We start from the raw sequence: 19324 nt of genomic DNA, 5'->3' as shown, positions 1-19324 counted from the left end.
GATTACTAGCCCGATTCCCTCACCGCTCAGCCACCTGACTCCCTAGACATGATTTGCATGTACACAGCAGAGGGCCAGGAGGGTTGAATTCCAATCCAGTCATTTTAGGAAAAAAAGTTATGTGTCAACAAGATTCAACAAGACATTTTCATCTGGCTATACCCAACGTTTAGATCTGTTGTGGTATTTATGCAAATTGGCACATACCTAATTAGATTATGCATCGTTTGCCCATGTTAACAAACTACTTCAAAAAACTTGTAATACCTTTTCTGTTTGTCTTAATGTAAGTAATCAACTCATTATTTTCATGGTGATATCTAAAGGTTAAAATGTTTACCCTATTCACGTGAGAAAAATAATGAATAGGCATATGAATAGGCTATATTTGGGTGTTTTTCGAAACTTTCCCCTATTTTTTTTCTCCTTACTCAGGACATATTGAGGATAGAAAATCAGTAGAGTCAGGGTGGAGGCCTGCATGCAGGAGAGTCAGGGTGGAGGCCTGCATGCAGGAGAGTCAGGGTGGAGGCCTGCATGCAGGAGTCAGGGTGGAGGCCTGCATGCAGGAGAGTCAGGGTGGAGGCCTGCATGCAGGAGAGTCAGGGTGGAGGCCTGCATGTGCGGGGTTTTGGGATCCTGTCCCTCCCCTCATGTCTGACAAACATGTACTGCTGCTGACTTCTCTATTTGTATATTAGGAGGTTTATTATATTTTAGCTCATTATAGATGTAATCTATGTTCTGTGTACTTATATGTTATGTTATGCAAGGTTGCTTTGCGTTGTCTTGTCCTAAGAATTTCAGTGCCCAGTCTGACCCTGTGTTGTTCTGTGCATCTGACAATAAAAGACTTGAACTTGAACTCTATTGCCTGCTTCTGCATCTTACTGAGGCAGAGTTTGTCCGTAAATTGCTCAGAAATGTCTCTGAATCTATCTCCAATTTTCAAATTATTCCTTAAGATCAGGATAAAAAAATATTGGGTTTTAGCGTTTTGTTATGTACTGACACACTGTAATTACATTAAACCAGCTGTGAAGGTAGTAAAGTACCTTCTTACATGGGCCTGCACATTGCTCTGTTAGCAAAACAGGAGTTACTCTCTGGACCTTGATAAGTATCACTCCCTCCTAAAATCCTTTTCTGCTCACACAACTGCTACTAAAACCCACTACTTCCTGAACAAAATGACCTCTGCCTCAAACCCTCACAAACTTTTCTCAACCTTTTCCACCCTTCTTAACACACCTCCCCTGTCCCACCTTTCTCCCTGACAGCAGATGACTTCTCATTCTTTGAGAAGAAAGTTGTTGATATTGGCCGTGTTTCCCAGATTAACGAATCTGGGTAAGTCGGCCATTAGCAATCAGTTCCCTGAACCTATCTTTTCTACTCACTCACCCTCTATGACTGACCCAACTAAATGTCTAAACCATTTATTTCCCATGTCCGAGGCAGAGATCTCTGACCTCATTCTCTCTCATCACCCTACCTCCTGTCCCCTTGATCCAGTCCCCTCTCCTCTCTTCCAAACCATCTCTCCCTCCATCATAACTTTTCTTCTCCATGTCCTTAACTCTTCTCTTACTTCTCGCACCTTCCCCTCAGCCTCCAAACAGGCCCGGGTTACCCCTCTACTCAAAAAACCCTCCCTTAACCCTGCCGTCCTCCAGAACTACAGACCAGTATCACTGCTACCCTTCTTTTAAAAAACAATTGAACGTGCTGTATCTAATCAACTAACTTTCTTTCTCAGAACAACATACTAGACCCCAACCAACCAGGCTTCAAGACTGGCCACTCCACAGAAACTGCCCTCCTGTCAGTCACTACTGCACTCCAGTCTGCAAGAGCTGCTTCAAGGTCATCTGTCATCATTCTGCTACTACTACGAAGCTACGACTAATGCAACTCGCTTCTCGTCGGACTCCCAGCATGCGCAACCCGCCCTCTCCAGAGGATTCAGAACGCAGCAGCCCGCCTAATCTTCAACCTACCCAGACGCTCATGTTACCCCGCTCCTCATCTCCTTCTACTGGCTACCCATCACGCCCGTATCAGATTTAAGACCCTGGTACTGACCTTCCGAGCAGTGAACGGGACACTAGAGGGGTTAGGGTGATGGAGATGATTAGAGTTAGGAGATGATTCCCACTACACTGGAATCATCTCCCCACCTCCATCAGAGACACTGACTGTCTCTCCACCTTCAAGAATAGGCTAAAGGCACACTTGTTCCGGGAGTACAATGGTACAATGGATCAGATGTTAGTTTATTTCCTCCAGAAACATAATGACACTTGTTGCAGTTGTTGGTTAATTGTAACTGATTTAACTACTTGTACTCGCTGTGAATTATATTATTGTTGCTTGCTTTCCTCCAGGTACACTATAGCACTTTCGAGGATCACGTTGTTTAATTGTAATTTGTTTAACTACATGCTCTTCTGGTTCTACCCACTGCCACTTATTTGCTTTTCACAATGTATGCTTCATGTTTTGGCTACCCGCAATGTTTTGGGGCTATCTCGTTGTTCATGATCATTGACCTATGCACTTTTTGTAAAGCTCTTTCTTGTAAGTCGCTTTGGATAAAAGCGTCTGCCAAATTAATAAATGTAAATGTACTCTCAAAGCTGCTTGGCTGTGTCGAGATGGCGTGTTACACTGCCCCCTGGTGGACCAAGTGAGATGGTGTGTTACACTGCCCCCTGGTGGACCAAGTGAGATGGTGTGTTACACTGCCCCCTGGTGGACCAAGTGAGATGGCGTGTTACACTGCCCCCTGGTGGACCAAGTGAGATGGCGTGTTACACTGCCCCCTGGTGGACCAAGTGAGATGGTGTGTTACACTGCCCCCTGGTGGACCAAGTGAGATGGTGTGTTACACTGCCCCCTGGTGGACCAAGTGAGATGGTGTGTTACACTGCCCCCTGGTGGACCAAGTGAGATGGCGTGTTACACTGCCCCCTGGTGGACCAAGTGAGATGGCGTGTTACACTGCCCCCTGGTGGACCAAGTGAGATGGCGTGTTACACTGCCCCCTGGTGGACCAAGTGAGATGGCGTGTTACACTGCCCCCTGGTGGACCAAGTGAGATGGCGTGTTACACTGCCCCCTGGTGGACCAAGTGAGATGGCGTGTTACACTGCCCCCTGGTGGACCAAGTGAGATGGCGTGTTACACTGCCCCCTGGTGGACCAAGTGAGATGGCGTGTTACACTGCCCCCTGGTGGACCAAGTGAGATGGTGTGTTACACTGCCCCCTGGTGGACCAAGTGAGATGGCGTGTTACACTGCCCCCTGGTGGACCAAGTGAGATGGCGTGTTACACTGCCCCCTGGTGGACCAAGTGAGATGGCGTGTTACACTGCCCCCTGGTGGACCAAGTGAGATGGTGTGTTACACTGCCCCCTGGTGGACCAAGTGAGATGGTGTGTTACACTGCCCCCTGGTGGACCAAGTGAGATGGCGTGTTACACTGCCCCCTGGTGGACCAAGTGAGATGGCGTGTTACACTGCCCCCTGGTGGACCAAGTGAGATGGCGTGTTACACTGCCCCCTGGTGGACCAAGTGAGATGGCGTGTTACACTGCCCCCTGGTGGACCAAGTGAGATGGCGTGTTACACTGCCCTCTGGTGGACCAAGTGAGATGGCGTGTTACACTGCCCCCTGGTGGACCAAGTGAGATGGTGTGTTACACTGCCCCCTGGTGGACCAAGTGAGATGGCGTGTTACACTGCCCCCTGGTGGACCAAGTGAGATGGCGTGTTACACTGCCCCCTGGTGGACCAAGTGAGATGGCGTGTTACACTGCCCCCTGGTGGACCAAGTGAGATGGCGTGTTACACTGCCCCCTGGTGGACCAAGTGAGATGGCGTGTTACACTGCCCCCTGGTGGACCAAGTGAGATGGCGTGTTACACTGCCCCCTGGTGCCATGCTATATGAGACCAGCCTTGTCCCCTCTTGAACATATCAAGGTTGAGGTGTAGCAGAAGTTCACCAGAGGTGACTCGCAACCTATAGCAACAGAACCCTGAGTAATCTAAAAGCTAACAATTGCTAGCTGTCCCTCTTTAAACAAGCAACATTTGCAAAATATTGTGAAACCAAGTTTCCACACAATTTATCATCAAATCTCTTTAATGTAGGGAAATTGTACACAATAACAACCAACTATGTAGACATACATTCACTAAATGCTAATCCTGACGTCTACTGTTGTGTATTCAGCACATCAGCAGTTTGAAGATCTGAGATCTGAAGATCTGAGATCTGGAATGGAGTCACGCTTCTCATTGCTTTCTTCAAGCTGGTGAGACTCACTGAAATTCCTGTTTCTAGTCTCTATTAGTGTGAAAGGACAGTAAACCATAGAGAAAAGTAAAGACAAGAAAATTGCTTTGTCAGTAAGATTTTTATTGTTTGGTAGCAAAAAACTCTTAGGCTAGCAGTTGCAGAGTGTCAGCTTTAGCCAGGGATGAGAGGAGAACACAGGAGACTATCTGCTAACCAGATGTCTGGGCCTGCAATACACACACACTCCTTCTCTGGTCTAAGGGCGATTAGAGGTCAGGCCTGTTGCATAGGTCAAACCCGAGGTCAGAGGGCATAGGTCGGTAATGGAATGTTGAGAAAGGCACACAGCAATATCTTTGTTTTAGTACACAATAAAAAATAAAAAGGCACAAGCCGGTATTCAGTATCACTAAGGAATCCTTGGTCCATTTTCTAAATCTTTGGTTGGATTAGAATGCTTGTTGCTTCTGCAGCCACATCTCCTGACAGGGTTAGGGTTAACCCTAAGCCAGCTCCTGACAGTGCAGTTGTGGCTGGTTGCTTCAGGGCAGCTTCACCCCTCAGTCCTCCACAACCTCGGAGGACTCGGACACCACCTTGCCGTCCTTGGTCTCGATCATCTTGATGACAACACTCTTCTTGTTCTGGGTGACGCTGCTGCTCCCGTGCCCACTGCTGCTCCCGTAGGCACTGCCGGAGCTGTAGCTGCCCGAACCCAAGCCAGAGCCGTAGCCGTAACCTCCACCGTAACCGCTACCGTAACCGCCACCGTAACCGCTGGAGACGCCGCTGCTGTAGCTGCTGCTCACACTCTCCATGGGGAAGGAGTTGTAGCTCGCTGTGGGGGAGATAGGAGAGCTGAGAGGATGTGACTGTGTAAGAGTGCAGGAGGGATTTACACCTAGGATGTAGTTGCTGGACTATGAGGTAACTGTGGAATTATGATGTAGCTGTGGGATTATAATGTAGCTGTGGGATTATGATGTAGCTGTGGGATTATGATGTAGCTGTGGGATTATGATGTAGCTGTGGGATTATGATGTAGGGAGTCATGTGGCTGAGCGGTTAGGGAAGCGGGCTAGTAACGCTAGTAATCTGAAGGTTGCCAGTTCGATTCCCGGCAGTGCCAAATGACGTTGTGTCCTTGGGCAAGGCACTTCACCCTACTTGCCTTGGGGGGAATGTCCCTGTACTTACTGTAAGTCGCTCTGGATAAGAGCGTCTGCTAAATGACTACATGTAAATGTAAATGATGTAGCTGTGGGATTATGATGTAGCTGTGGGATTATAATGTAGCTGTGGGATTATGATGTAGCTGTGGGACAATGAGGTAGTTGTGGAATGAAAGTGTAATGGTTGGAGCCTTAAACTGAGCAGGGTGTGGGAGGATCAGGACTCACTGCTCTGTTTGGAGATGTTGATGGACTTGATCCCGCTCGCTAGCCTGGAAACACAACCATACATATAGAAGACTTAGTTACAAGTGGATCCCCAGGGTTCTTAGACTGATATTCCTGAACCCCAGCAGAGCATTTAGAGAGCAGGAAACTGAAGCAGCTTTGTTGGGTTTCCCAGGAGCCTCACCTGTCCTCCTCTCCTTCCAGCAGCTTCCTGTAGGTGGCGATCTCGATGTCCAGGGCCAGCTTGACGTTCATCAGGTCCTGGTACTCTCTAATCTGGCGTGCCATATCCTGCTTGGCTCTCTGGAGCGCATTCTCCAGGTCGCTGATGCGGCCCTTGGCGTCTCTCACCGCCATCTCTCCACGCTCCTCCGCCTCGGCTATCTGGGCCTCGAGGTTAGCACGCTGGAGAAGAGGAGGAGAGGAGGAGGAGGGAAGGAGGAGAGGAGGAGGAGAAGAGAGGAGAAGAGGAGGAGAGGAGGAGGCTCAGGTCAGTAGTTCAGGGGTGTGTTTTATATACTTTATGAGGGTGGTTAAAGCTCAGTGGTTGAGCATTTGACCGCAGATAAAGATTTCCCAGGTTTAAATCCCCCCCGTTCGTGGCTTTAGATTGAAGCGTCTGCTAAATTAACACATTGTCATTAGTTCTAACTGTTTCCATTAGGCCCTCTCTTCTGTTGTAATAGCATATTCTTCCTGTAGCTATGTACTCTATTCTCAGCTTCCTGTAGTTCATTTGATGTATTTGGAGTAAACACATGAACACCTTGTGCTGCCTTCGGGTCATTGTGAACCTTCGGGTCATTGTGACCCACTGTCGTGTTGCGACAACTTAACCTAAACCTAATACAAAAATAAAGTGAAGCATTTTTTTTTAACCTTCGCACTGTGGGGGGTCTGAGACAGCGCGACGGTTAAAAGAAAATGCTTCACTTTATTTTTGTATTAAGTAGGAGGAGGCAAAGTTGTTGCAACACGACGGTGGGTCACAATGACTGAAGGGTCACAATGACCCGAAGGTTACACAAGGGTTAATTGCATGAGGTAACCTGTCGAGGTGGATTGTGGGTAATGTAGTGTTCAGTACCTGTCCCTTAACAGAGTCAATCTCAGACGTCAGCCTCTGGATCATGCGGTTCAGGTCTGAGATCTCTGTCTTGGTGGCTCTCAGGTCATCCCCATACCTGGTAGCTGATGTCTGCATCTCCTCATACTGAACAAAAACATAATCTACATGAGTTAGGATTCCGGATTCAGAAGAGAGAGGTAGTCAGAAATCAGGAGTCATGATTCAGGGAGTTATGATTCAGGGAGTCATGAGTGAGGAGCAATGATTCAGGTCAGGAGTCATGATTCAGAAAGTCAGGGAGTCAGAATCCTACCTTGGACTTGTACCAGGTCTCAGCCTCTGCCCTGCTGCGGTTGGCGATATCCTCGTACTGGGCGCGGACCTCAGCCACGATGGAGTCCATGTCCAGGTTGCGGCTGTTGTCCATCTCCACCACCACTGAGGTGTCCTTGATCTGCCCCTGCAGCTCCCTCAACTCCTGCAGGGGGGAAGGAGGGGGGAGAGATACAAGGAGTGGGAGAGATATGAGAGGGCGGAGAGAGGGCGGAGAGAGGGCGGAGAGACATCCATTTCTTATTCTGTTAGCCTCCAATCCAGACCCAGTTTCTACAAATGGCTTGTTTTTTACTAGATAATGGCATGTGTATATTCAGTCAAATTTGGTCAGAGCCAGAATGTTGTTTTAACCAATCCCAGAGCAGGAAATTATGTAATGTGCCCACCTCCTCGTAGATCTGGCGCAGGAAGTTGATCTCGTCCGTCAAGCTCTCCAGCTTGGCCTCCAGCTCCACCTTGTTCATGTAGGCCTCATCCACATCCTAACACACACACACACAAAGATGAAGCATGAGTTGTGTTGAGATTCAGGGACCAAAATGATCCATGATGCTAGGTGATATGAATCCTGTCTGGTATCAATATGTACCACTGCTAGATTGCTGGGTGAGGGTGAGGGGATGCAAGCATACCTTCTTGATGAGAACAAAGTCGTTCTCACATTCGGTACGTTTGTTGATTTCATCCTCGTACCTGAAGAGCAGAAAAGAGCAATTAGTGAGCCAATACCGAACATGGCCACTAGGGGGCAAGAAAACTGTCCTGAGGACTAACCATCTCTCTCTCTCTCTCTCTCTCTCTCTCTCTCTCTCTCTCTCTCTGTTTCTTTTTTTTCTCCCTCTCCCCCTCACCTTCTTTCTCCCTCATTCTCTCTCCCTCTTTCTCTCTGTCTCTCTCCCTCTTTCTCTCTCTATCTTCCTCTCTCTCTCCCTTTCTCTCTCAATCCCTCTTCCTCTCTCAATCCCTTTTCCTCTCTCAATCCCTCTTCCTCTCTCTAACTATCTGAGGCAGGAGGAGAGGGGGAGGCAGGAGGAGAGGGGGCGGCAGGAGGAGAGGGGGAGGCAGGAGGAGAGGGGGAGGCAGGAGGAGAAGGGGAGGCAGGAGTAGAGGGGGAGGCAGGAGGAGAGGGGGAGGCAGAAGGAGAGGGGAAGGCAGGGGGAGGCCAGGAGGAGAGGGGGAGGCAGGAGTAGAGGGGGAGGCAGGAGGAGAGGGGGAGACAGGAGGAGAGGGGGAGGCAGGAGGAGAGGGGGAGGCAGGAGGAGAGGCAGATGTCCTGCCTGAGTCTCTGCTGGCCCAGAGCTAGGTACGAGCGTGCCAACGTTTGATTGGCCGATCTGTTAGGTGTGCTTCTGGAACAGGTGTTAGGTTACCACAACGTCTGTCGTGTGACCAGGGTCATGTGACCAGGGTTGTATAACCAGGAACCAGGCCGTCTGGGAGCTGACACACCTACATGACCATCTCAGCCTCAACTAACCCTGGTCCTGTCCAGGGCCAACCCTAACCCTGGTCCTGTCCAGGGCCAACCCTAACTCTGGTCCTGTCCAGGGCCAACCCTAACTCTGGTCCTGTCCAGGGCTAACCCTGGTCCTGGTCCTGTCCAGGGCCAACCCTAACCCTGGTCCTGTCCAGGGCCAACCCTGGTCCTGGTCCTGTCCAGGGCCAACCCTAACTCTGGTCCTGTCCAGGGCCAACCCTAACTCTGGTCCTGTCCAGGGCCAACCCTAACTCTGGTCCTGTCCAGGGCCAACCCTAACCCTGGTCCTGTCCAGGGCCAACCCTAACTCTGGTCCTGTCCAGGGATAACCCTAACTCTGGTCCTGTCCAGGGCCAACCCTAACCCTGGTCCTGTCCAGGGCCAACCCTAACTCTGGTCCTGTCCAGGGATAACCCTAACTCTGGTCCTGTCCAGGGCCAACCCTAACTCTGGTCCTGTCCAGGGCCAACCCTAACTCTGGTCCTGTCCAGGGCCAACCCTAACCCTGGTCCTGTCCAGGGATAACCCTAACTCTGGTCCTGTCCAGGGCCAACCCTAACCCTGGTCCTGTCCAGGGCCAACCCTAACTCTGGTCCTGTCCAGGGCTAACCCTAACCCTGGTCCTGTCCAGGGATAACCCTAACTCTGGTCCTGTCCAGGGCCAACCCTAACCCTGGTCCTGTCCAGGGCCAACCCTAACTCTGGTCCTGTCCAGGGCCAACCCTAACCCTGGTCCTGTCCAGGGCCAACCCTAACCCTGGTCCTGTCCAGGGCTAACCGTAACTCTGGTCCTGTCCAGGGATAACCCTAACTCTGGTCCTGTCCAGGGCTAACCCTGGTCCTGGTCCTGTCCAGGGCCAACCCTAACTCTGGTCCTGTCCAGGGCCAACCCTAACTCTGGTCCTGTCCAGGGCCAACCCTAACCCTGGTCCTGTCCAGGGATAACCCTAACTCTGGTCCTGTCCAGGGCCAACCCTAACTCTGGTCCTGTCCAGGGCCAACCCTAACCCTGGTCCTGTCCAGGGATAACCCTAACTCTGGTCCTGTCCAGGGCTAACCCTGGTCCTGGTCCTGTCCAGGGCCAACCCTAACCCTGGTCCTGTCCAGGGCCAACCCTAACCCTGGTCCTGTCCAGGGATAACCCTAACTCTGGTCCTGTCCAGGGCCAACCCTAACTCTGGTCCTGTCCAGGGCCAACCCTAACCCTGGTCCTGTCCAGGGATAACCCTAACTCTGGTCCTGTCCAGGGCCAACCCTAACTCTGGTCCTGTCCAGGGCCAACCCTAACTCTGGTCCTGTCCAGGGATAACCCTAACTCTGGTCCTGTCCAGGGCCAACCCTAACCCTGGTCCTGTCCAGGGATAACCCTAACCCTGGTCCTGGTCCTGTCCAGGGCTAACCCTAACTCTGGTCCTGGTCCTGGACCCAGACTCACTTGTTCTTGAAGTCCTCGACCAGCCCCTGCATATTGTGCAGGTCAGCCTCCAGCCTCATCTTGTCGTTGCCCAGGCCGTCCAGCTGTCTGCGCAGGTTAGCGATGTAGGCCTCAAACATGCCATCGATGTTGGAGCGTGTGGTGGTCTGGTCCTGCAGGAGGCTCCACTTGGTCTCCAGCATCTTGTTCTGCTGCTCCAGGAAACGCACCTGGGACCAGCAAGAGAAGAAGATGAGCAAGGGTCAGTTGATCAGGAAGTTGAGGACTAACTTGACTACTGTCAGGTGACCAGAAAGTACACCTGAGTGGGGGTAGAAATTGAGAGACGGGTGAGGAGGGAGGGGATGGGTGGGTCATGGATCCTTGGGCAGTGCTGAGTACTGAGCCTGCAGCTTCCAGGAGAAACAACAGTGTCTGACAGGATGGAGGTTTGTTAGAGTTAGTTTGTTGTTGAGGAAACTCTGGTGACTCTGCATCCTGACGGGGTTGGAGGGGGAGGTGATGACAGGGGGGAGGGGTTAGCAGGGGAAGGGTTAGCAGGGAAGAGGTTGAGGGGGTGTGGAGGGGTAGGGGAAGGGTTGGGAGGGTGATTGTTGGGGGAGTGTTTTGGTTGCAGGGTGATGGAAACCCAGTTCCGTGTTTTCCTGTTTTTTAAGGGCGAGGTTAGGATTTAAGAGGGCTCAGAGAGGAGAGAGACAATGAGAAAAAGACAGACGGTAACAGAGAGAGACACAAAGAGAGGGAGAGGGAGAGTGATTGATAAGGAATAAGTGTGAGAAACTAGGTGTGGTCGTGCTCACAGCCTGTGAAGGTAAATATTTAACCACAGTGTAGGTGTGAGGGGGAGGAGGGGCAGCGGGAGGGGGGAGGAGGGGAAGCGGGGCAGCTGGAATGTTGTCTCTGATAACTGTGAAAGACAGAAGATATATGGCTGTGGACTTTGCTCAGGTGAACTTGCCCTAAAAAGGATCCTCTCGTCTTCCATTGGCTCTCCTGGTTGTGAGACCAGGCCACTGGCAGGAGTCAAGGAGGGAGAGCGAAGGCTCTCTCTCTCTGCATGATCACATAAATGTAGGCTTTTTGTAAGAAAGCTTACGTAATCTAGAGGGCCAGAACACAAGTCCAGCTGACCTCCTCAATATCCCTCCAGAGGAGACTAGGGTGGGGGGCTGACAAACACACCCACATGCACACACACACACACACATGCACACACATGCACACACACTGCCTGAACAACTCAGCAACTACCTCACCCTTTGAAATGAACAAATTGACACAATGTTCTAAAAAATGAATGTGTTTTTCCATTCAACCACCATTTGCTGGAGAGTGTGTGTGTGCATGAGAGTGTGTGTGTCCATGTGTGTCTCTGTGTGTGTCCTTGTGCGTGTGTCCAGCACTGAGCCACACCCTACCCCAGGGCTGGGCTAGTCCCAAGGTAACACATAGAGAGATCTGAGCAATGACACGCCCTCACTCACTCCCTCTCTCGCTCTTCCCCCCCCCTCTTACTCTCTCCCTCCCCCACCCAGCAAGTCTGCTTTTCATCACTATAAAAGGACTCCTGCCAAACCATCATGTCGGTCGCCTCAGATAACCCAGGATAAACATTCCTATCAGCTCTGCTTTGCCTCATGAAGGGCACTTCAACATTGTTTCACACATTCTCTATCTTTTTCTTTCTCTCTCTCAAAGACATGCGTTTGTTCATCCAGACAGAGCAAGGCTGAACCTCTCATATCTTAAAGCTCAAACATTGAATTCTTTCTAGATGCAATCATCACAAGGCAAAGTACAACTCTACTGCTAAACCAGACAGACAGGCCTTCCAGCACTCACCTTGTCGATGAAGGAGGCGAAGCGGTTGTTGAGGGTCTTGATCTGCTCCTTCTCCTGGGTGCGGACGGTCTGGATGTTGGGGTCAATCTCCAGGTTCAGGGGGGCCAGCAGGCTCTTGTTCACAGACACGGCCGTGATGGGAGCCATGTTCCCCCCGCCCATGCCCATGCCCAGGCCCATGCCTCCTCCGTAGGCAGAGGAGCTGGAGATGAAGCCCCCGGTGCCTCCGTAGCCGACCCCCACCCCACGGCTCGCCCCGCCGTAGGAGCTCCTCACGCTGTAGCTCTGCCGTGCCGTGGCGGGCCCAGAGTACGACATGCTGCTGAAGCTCCGGGGAGCCGCGCCCGCAGACGATGACTTGACGGTGTAGCTGGTGCTCTTCCTGACTGACATCCTGGATCTGGAACACGGAGGACTGATGAAGGGGAACAGGCAGACAGGCAAGCAGGCAGAGTGGAGGGGCTGATCTGGGTAGGGAGAACAGACGCTTCCCATATGGTTTTAAGTGACTGGCTCAGGGGAGGGGCCAGGGGCCTGCTCTGATTGGACAGGGCTCTGGGTGAAAGGGAGAAGGGGGAGTGGCTGTAACAGGAGTCTCTGTGTCTGGGGGAGAGAGGCTGCAGGCTGGCTGCAGGCTACCTGGCTGGACTCGGCTCTGCTGTGTGGGGGCTACTGCACAGGCTCTTCCAGGGGTGGTGGGTGAGACCTGCAGGAATGTGAAAGCCACGAGGGAATGTGATAATTGCAAGTCTTCTGCAGGGTGGAGGACAGAAACTTCAAACTGGTATTGAACTAGTAACTAACCCACAACAACGTAGTTCACTGAGCTTGGAGAGTTTTACCTGAGTCATGGAGTAAAGCTCTCATTTACATACTTAAATATCCCCCATTATTCAGGTGTCAGTCTGCTAGCGTCATGGCAACATGGCTGCCAGTACTACACTGCAGTGTGTGTGTGTCTGTATGTATACAACATGTATGTGTTTATGCATGTGTAGGTGTATGTATATGTGTGTGTGTATGTATGTGTGTGTGAATGCTTAGGGTTTGGCTGCAGTATGAGCTGAACGTGGGCCAACAGGTAGCATGCAGCTAGATAATCCGGTTTTCATCAGGACTCCAGGAGAGTGTCCCCAGATGATCTGTGTTTCCTCACAGGGACACTGTGTCCATGCAGGGGACATGACTGGTTTCCTGGAATCTGGTTTTGTAGTCAAGTTTGTTGTCAGAGATTAAACTTTGTTTACATGGAAACTGGTCAAACTGGTCAAAGTAACCCACCCACCTAAAGCTTAGTTTTGAAGGAGGGGAGAGGAGAGGAGGGGAGGGGAGGGAGGCTGTAGGTTAACTAAGATGTTCCATGGAAATGACTTGTCTGACTCAGCTCAGTGGCCCATTCCAACAGTGCCCTGAAACAGGCTTCTGGTTCCAGTTTGGCTGAATATAAATCTCTTCCCCTCCCCTCCCTCCTTCCTGTTTGGTGAAGAACACAGAGTTTCTTTCTGTACAGATTATAAGATTCTTCATGTGTGGTTCTCCTTTACTCTCCAACACACACACACACACACACACACACACACAACCACACTCACACAGACACAACCACACACTGACACAGCCACATAGACACACACACGCACCCATGATTTGTGAATGTGCACCCCCCTCTTGTTACCACACCCACTGTTACCCTGGCAACAGAGTTACTCCAGAACAGATTACTTTTCCAGAGAGTCTCGTCACGAAGACGGTTTGTGGTCGTTGCCATGGACACTGGGATAAGTTTAGCCTCGCTGTAATCACCAGTGAGAGGTGCTGCGGTTGGGCTGATGCATCATGGGTAATCTGCGACCGTGGATTTGTTTCATTTCCTGACAAGGGACCAGCAGTATTCTGGAACCTTCTGAACAGCACCAGAGAGATCAAACGTCTTTCAAGGCTGCCTGGACACAGTCTCCAGGAGCAACCTTAACACAGCAAACCAGAACAGCCCAATGTTGTCAAGGCTGTGAGAGCTGAAGACTAAACATGCAGTTTAATGAAATCAAACAAACAAATGCAGTGACTCACTCTCCTCTAATAAGAAGAGTTGCTTCCTCTTCTGCTTTCATCGTTATTTGTAGATCATGTATTCATGTAGCAGACACTGTTATCCAAAGCAACAGACAGTGCAGTAGGAGGATTTGAACCTGCAACTTTTTGTTCCGCAGTAAAGTGATCTGACCACTAAGCTTTACTGTCCTCAAAATGCCATCCAATCACAGTACAAGTACTGTGCTTCTATTCTATAATATGTAAAACCATATTATACTGAGCTACTAATACTGAACTGTATGCATACTTAAACACAGCTTAGCTGCTTCTGAACATTAGGATGCATACTTTAACTTGGACTTGCTCTGATCTGCTCCCAATATGAGGACTGAGCAGGTTGTGTTACGGTGTGAACACAGAGAGGGTGATGATGAAAGAGATAACAATCTCTTTGCACGATGCATGTGTTTGTGTTGATGCATCAACAGCCTTGCCAGTGTGGATGGATGGTTCCCCATCTCTACCAGTGGGGCTAACAGCGGGGCTAACAGCGGGACTAACAGCGGGGCTAACAGCGGGGCTAACAGCGGGACTAACAGCGGGGCTAACAGCGGGGCTAACAGCGGGACTAACAGCGGGGCTAACAGCGGGGCTAACAGCGGGACTAACAGCGGAACTAACAGCGGGGCTAACAGCAGGACTAACAGCGGGGCTAACTGCGGGGCTAACAGCGGGACTTACAGCGGGGCTAACAGCGGGACTAACAGTGGGGCTAACAGCGGGACTAACAGCGGGGCTAACAGCGGGGCTAACAGCAGCTTACCTCTGTGTGGTCAGCTTTCAGGTCTAGGGGAAGTTTATGGAGGCTTCTCTACCCTCTCTCTCTCTCCCTCTCTCTCTCGCTCTCTCTTTCTCTGCCTCCATCTCTCGCTCCCTTTCTGTCTCTCTTCATTTCTCTCCCTCCCTCTCTCTCCCCCTTTCCCTCTCTCTCCCTCTCTCTCTTTGTCTCTACCTCTACCTTTCTCTCTCCCTCTCTCTACCTCCCTCTCTCTCTCTCTTTCTCCTGCAACACAGCACCTCCCGTAACACAGCACCTGCCGTAACACAGCACCTCCTGTCATCACGGATACTCTTCCCCTGTGTCTCCCTGCCGCACCACACTGCCGCACCACATTGCCGCACCACACTACCGCACCACACTGCCGCACCACACTGCCCCGCACCACACTGCCCCGCACCACACAGCGCCGCACCACACTGCCGCACCACACTGCCCCGCACCACACTGCGCCGCACCACACTGCGCCGCACCACACTGGGGAGGAGAAACAGGTGACACCTCATCCTGGAACTCCCATAAGCCACGCCCAACACCTCCCCCTCCAGCTGAGCCCCGCCCCCACAGCGTGCTGCCATGTGCATTCTCCTTGGATTTCCAGGTTATTGGGATGTGTGTATTTTCGCCCACGTTTCCTTTGTGTTGTAACTCACCCACAATCTTGAACAAGCTAGAGTTTGCTACTGCTGTTTGCATTCTCAATTCCTCCTCAATATCACAGTCTCATAATAACATCTGAATTACTTCAGTGCATAGAACAGTGTAGGAAAAACGATAGAATAGCAACATCAGTCACTTGTGGGTGCAGTTTCTTACCAGAGGGTGTAACAGCTCGATCTTAAATACAACATGCATCTCACCTCCAGCATGCTGCTTTGTTGACATTGTGAGAACTCTAATGTGAGGCTGCAGAGTGATGCCGTCACCACACAGCTAGTCTGCGTACACAACAAAACCATCAGGGATTAGTTCCATGTTCAGGGTTAGCTGGTCTCTCCTGGCTCCCTGGAGCAAGCTGCTTCCTAGACTACAGAGACAGAGAAGCCCTGCAGAGTTGTAGATCCTCTAAACTGGATAAATGAACACAAACTAATACAAATAAACTACATACTATACTTGGTGATCAGACAAACATGTTAGAATGTCAGCATGTAAGCATGTATGAATGTCTGTGAGGATGTGAGTATAATTCATGAGTTTAAGTATGTGGGACGAATACACATAGAGCAACAGGGGGCCGAGAGGGGGCAAGGTGATCTGGGTCTGGGACTAGTCTGCGATTGGGTCTAGGACTGGGTCTGGATCTGCGACTGGTCTGGGTCTGGGACTGGGTCTGGGTCTGGGACTGGGTCTGGTCTGGGACTGGTCTTGGATTGGGTCTGGGACTGGTCTGGGACTGGTCTGGGTCTGGGACTGGTCTTGGATTGGGTCTGGGACTGGTCTGGGTCTGGGTCTGGGACTGGTCTTGGATTGGGTCTGGGACTGGTCTGGGTCTGGGTCTGGGTCTGGGACTGGTCTTGGATTGGGTCTGGGACTGGTCTGGGTCTGGGACTGGTCTGGGTCTGGGTCTGGGTCTGGGACTGGGTCTGGGTCTGGGACTGGTCTTGGATTGGGTCTGGGTCTGGTCTGGGACTGGTCTGGGTCTGGGACTGGGTCTGGGTCTGGTCTTGGGTCTGGTCTTGGGTCTGGGACTGGGTCTGGTCTGGGTCTGGGTCTGGTCTTGGGTATGGGTCTGGGTCTGAGTCTGAGTCTGGATCTGGATCTGTTCTGGGACTGGTCTGGGACTGGGTCTGGGACTGGTCTGGGTCTGGGACTGGTCTGGGTCTGGGACTGGTCTTGGATTGGGTCTGGGACTGGTCTGGGTCTGGGTCTGGGACTGGGTCTGGGTCTGGGACTGGGTCTGGGACTGGTCTTGGATTGGGTCTGGGACTGGTCTGGGTCTGGGACTGGGTCTGGTCTTGGGTCTGGGACTGGGTCTGGGTCTGGGACTGGGTCTGGGTCTGGGACTGGGTCTGGGACGGGTCTGGGACGGGTCTGGGGCTGGGGCTGGTCTTGGATTGGGTCTGGGACTGGGACTGGTCTGGGTCTGGGTCTGGGACTGGTCTTGGATTGGGTCTGGGACTGGTCTGGGTCTGGGTCTGGGACTGGTCTGGGTCTTGGTCTGGGTCTGAGTCTGGGGTTAAGATCTGGGACTGAGTCTGGGGTTAGGGTTAGGATCTGGGACTGGGCTTAGGGTCTGGGGTTAGGAGTCTTGCATGACGATATTGTAGTTTTAAGGTTGAAATATGTGAGAGATGATGGTTGGTGAGCTACTATTGGCTGAGAGGTGGAGGTTGGTGAGCTGCTGTTGGCCAGCGTCACAAGATGAGGGTGGGTGTTTGATCATGATGATGGTGACATGTGTTATCTGGTGTATCACTACAGAGCAGAGGAGACCTGATACAGGTGTGGCCGGTACCTTTGTTATTAAGTTCAGGAGTGGCTCCAGTTGGCAGCGCTACATAAGATCCAGCACCTTGATAACAAACTGCTGGAGAACAGGTTTAGACACCCCCCTCCTGAGAGACTATGTACATTCTGATGTCAGGGTGGTTAGGGCTGGACATGATGGTGTTATGTTAGGGCTGGACATGATGGTGTTATGTTAGGGCTGGACATGATGGTGTTATGTTAGGGCTGGACATGATGGTGTTATGTTAGGACTGGACATGATGGTGTTATGTTAGGGCTGGACATGATGGTGTTATGTTAGGACTGGACATGATGGTGTTATGTTAGGACTGGACATGATGGTGTTATGTTAGCGCTGGACATGATGGTGTTATGTTAGGACTGGACATGATGGTGTTATGTTAGGGCTGGACATGATGGTGTTATGTTAGGGCTGGACATGATGGTGTTATGTTAGGGCTGGACATGATGGTGTTATGTTAGGGCTGGACATGATGGTGTTATGTTAGGACTGGACATGATGGTGTTATGTTAGCGCTGGACATGATGGTGTTATGTTAGGACTGGACATGATGGTGTTATGTTAGGGCTGGACATGATGGTGTTATGTTAGGCTGAACATGATGGTGTTATGTTAGGGCTGGACATGATGGTGTTATGTTAGGCTGAACATGATGGTGTCCCATGTGTAGGGCTGGACATGATGGTGTTATGTTAGGCTGAACATGATGGTGTTATGTTAGGGCTGGACATGATGGTGTTATGTTAGGCTGAACATGATGGTGTCCCATGTGTAGGGCTGGACATGATGGTGTTATGTTAGGCTGAACATGATGGTGTTATGTTAGGGCTGGACATGATGGTGTCCCATGTGTAGGGCTGAACATGATGGTGTCCCGTGTGTAGGGCTGAACATGATGGTGTCCCGTGTGTAGGGCTGAACATGATGGTGTCCCGTGTGTAGGGCTGGACATGATGGTGTCCCGTGTGTAGGGCTGAACATGATGGTGTTATGTTAGGGCTGGACATGATGGTGTCCCGTGTGTAGGGCTGAACATGATGGTGTCCCGTGTGTAGGGCTGAACATGATGGTGTCCCGTGTGTAGGGCTGGACATGATGGTGTCCCATGTGTAGGGCTGGACATGATGGTGTTATGTTAGGGCTGGACATGATGGTGTTATGTTAGGCTGAACATGATGGTGTCCCATGTGTAGGGCTGGACATGATGGTGTTATGTTAGGCTGAACATGATGGTGTTATGTTAGGCTGAACATGATGGTGTTATGTTAGGCTGAACATGATGGTGTCCCATGTGTAGGGCTGGACATGATGGTGTTATGTTAGGCTGAACATGATGGTGTCCCGTGTGTAGGGCTGAACATGATGGTGTCCCGTGTGTAGGGCTGAACATGATGGTGTCCCGTGTGTAGGGCTGGACATGATGGTGTCCCGTGTGTAGGGCTGAACATGATGGTCTTATTTTAGGGCTGGACATGATGGTGTCCCGTGTGTAGGGCTGAACATGATGGTGTTATGTTAGGGCTGGACATGATGGTGTCCCGTGTGTAGGGCTGAACATGATGGCGTTATGTTAGGGCTGGACATGATGGTGTCCCGTGTGTAGGGCTGAACATGATGGTGTTATGTTAGGGCTGGACATGATGGTGTCCCGTGTGTAGGGCTGGACATGATGGTGTCCCGTGTGTAGGGCTGGACATGATGGTGTTATGTTAGGGCTGGACAAGATGGTGTCCCGTGTGTAGGGCTGAACATGATGGTGTTATGTTAGGGCTGGACATGATGGTGTTATGTTAGGGCTGGACATGATGGTGTCCCGTGTGTAGGGCTGGACATGATGGTGTCCCGTGTGTAGGGCTGAACATGATGGTGTTATGTTAGGGCTGGACATGATGGTGTCCCGTGTGTAGGGCTGGACATGATGGTGTCCCGTATGTAGGGCTGAACATGATGGTGTTATGTTAGGGCTGGACATGATGGTGTCCCGTGTGTAGGGCTGGACATGATGGTGTTATGTTAGGGCTGGACATGATGGTGTCCCGTGTGTAGGGTTAGGGTTAGGATGCCCAGCCTGAAGGGACTGACATCAGGAGGGAAAGAGGGACGTTGTTAAAGAGA

At 51.2% G+C, this 19324-nt stretch overlaps 1 protein-coding gene across 2 annotated transcripts; it reads right to left on the bottom strand.

Annotated features, from left to right (window-relative positions):
• Positions 1 to 4408: 4408 nt before the first annotated feature.
• krt8 (keratin 8) lies at positions 4409 to 12348 on the bottom strand. 2 transcript variants are annotated; one of them, XM_062460453.1, is made up of 9 exons: positions 11865 to 12348; positions 10023 to 10231; positions 7743 to 7803; positions 7497 to 7592; positions 7088 to 7252; positions 6793 to 6918; positions 5890 to 6110; positions 5706 to 5749; positions 4409 to 5143 (listed from the first exon to the last, which is right to left on the bottom strand). In XM_062460453.1, the coding sequence occupies exons 1-9, from the start codon at positions 12255 to 12257 to the stop codon at positions 4866 to 4868; spliced, it is 1593 nt and encodes a 530-aa protein (XP_062316437.1). In that variant the 5' UTR covers positions 12258 to 12348; the 3' UTR covers positions 4409 to 4865. The 2 variants fall into 2 exon arrangements, 1 of the variants encoding a protein (XP_062316437.1); XR_009930025.1 differs by lacking the exon at positions 4409 to 5143 and adding an exon at positions 5212 to 5346 and having other exon boundaries at positions 5636 to 5749.
• Positions 12349 to 19324: the final 6976 nt, after the last annotated feature.

Source organism: Osmerus eperlanus, chromosome 4, assembly GCF_963692335.1.
Source record: "Osmerus eperlanus chromosome 4, fOsmEpe2.1, whole genome shotgun sequence".
Taxonomy (NCBI): Eukaryota; Metazoa; Chordata; class Actinopteri; order Osmeriformes; family Osmeridae; genus Osmerus; species Osmerus eperlanus.
This window is presented reverse-complemented; position numbering and strand designations above follow the sequence as displayed.

What these genes read in the sequence shown, in the direction of transcription:
- krt8 (XM_062460453.1), bottom strand. Translation starts at nt 12,257, where the DNA reads ATGTCAGTCAGGAAGAGCACCAGCTACACCGTCAAGTCATCGTCTGCG. An exon ending in AGACCTGGTACAAGTCCAAG is followed by an intron (nt 6,919 to 7,087) that starts GTAGGATTCTGA and finishes GTTTTTGTTCAG; the next exon opens with TATGAGGAGATGCAGACATC. An exon ending in TTGACTCTGTTAAGGGACAG is followed by an intron (nt 6,111 to 6,792) that starts GTACTGAACACT and finishes CCTCTTCTCCAG; the next exon opens with CGTGCTAACCTCGAGGCCCA.